This window comes from Buceros rhinoceros, unplaced genomic scaffold, assembly GCF_000710305.1.
Source record: "Buceros rhinoceros silvestris isolate BGI_N320 unplaced genomic scaffold, ASM71030v1 scaffold20968, whole genome shotgun sequence".
NCBI lineage: Eukaryota > Metazoa > Chordata > Aves > Bucerotiformes > Bucerotidae > Buceros > Buceros rhinoceros.
Window position 1 is genome coordinate 20,168 of NW_010426706.1, and position 1,029 is coordinate 21,196.

The 1,029-nt window shown below is 44.1% G+C and overlaps 1 protein-coding gene across 1 annotated transcript in view; it reads right to left on the bottom strand.

Annotated features, from left to right (window-relative positions):
• The window catches only part of GLRX2 (glutaredoxin 2), a gene marked incomplete at its 3' end in the record, with an annotated part of 9,135 nt that extends 8,400 nt beyond the window's left edge, over positions 1 to 735 (bottom strand). The window contains exon 1 of the mRNA XM_010141621.1: positions 673 to 735. Within this exon, the coding sequence (XP_010139923.1) occupies positions 673 to 735 (63 nt within the window). The remainder of the gene's footprint in view (positions 1 to 672) is intronic.
• Between the last annotated feature and the right edge of the window lie 294 nt (positions 736 to 1,029).

A 1,029-nucleotide genomic window follows, 5' to 3' on the forward strand; every position in this document is an offset into this window, starting at 1 on the left:
CTGGTAAAGGCTCTCCGAGGTGTTTTTAACAGGGACAGCTGAGGAGTTCCCAGCCATCCTACAGCACTGGCTGGCTACCTCTGAAGAATCTTCCAAACCCCTGTACCACCACCTCAGCTATTCAAGGTGAAGTGAAAGGCTAGTTTACCTTCTGAATTTTCCCTATTTCTCATCTAGAGCCACAAGAATCTTAAGGAGCAGGAAGAGTGACTTAATTATCAAGGTGGGCACAAAACATATCCACCCTACCTTTGTTCTGCAGGCCTCTGTGGTGGCCTAGCACCTCCTTCAGGGATGCATCCCATACTTCCATGTCAGATTTCAGGCTACCCTTTAGTACTGGTTCATTTACTTTAAAAACCAACTTAGTGTTTCAAAAGTTAAGTTTACTTGGTATCAGTCATTTCACAGGGTTTAATTCCCAGTACTGACAACAGTACTGAGCAGATACTCAAATACTGAATTTGAGCAGAGGTCTGAAAAAACAGAATGGACACAGCCTGGCAAGATCAGCTTTCCAGGGCTGTGGATAAACAATGCTGCCGGTATTAATAAAGCTGAGGTTCAACAGGCAGAACTAGCTACAGAATTTCTCTGTATAAATCAGCAGAGGTTTTAAGTAACCATGGCTTGTAGAAATGCGGAAGACAAGAATTGCATAAATCACGTTACCTGTATCTGATTCACAGCAGCATCATTAGACAACCCCACAGAAGCAGGATGACTGTTCCCCATTCTAAAACTAAAAAGAAATTGAAGTCAGATATTCGAGTGTTCAAATGAATGACACACGTTGCAGTTCACCAGTTAAAGGCTGGCTTCATGGTGTCTTGTTTCGGTACTGGATGTGGTTTCTCCATTACATGCTTACTTCAGCTGCAATACCTACAGCCGCGCTAGTTCTTACGCGCCTGCGGGAAGATGACAATCAAGACACGGATGTTGCAGACTATCACATTCCTTTTCAAGAGAAACACTATTTCTTCCCCCCCGCCACGCCCCACACCCCCAACGATAACGGAGATAAAA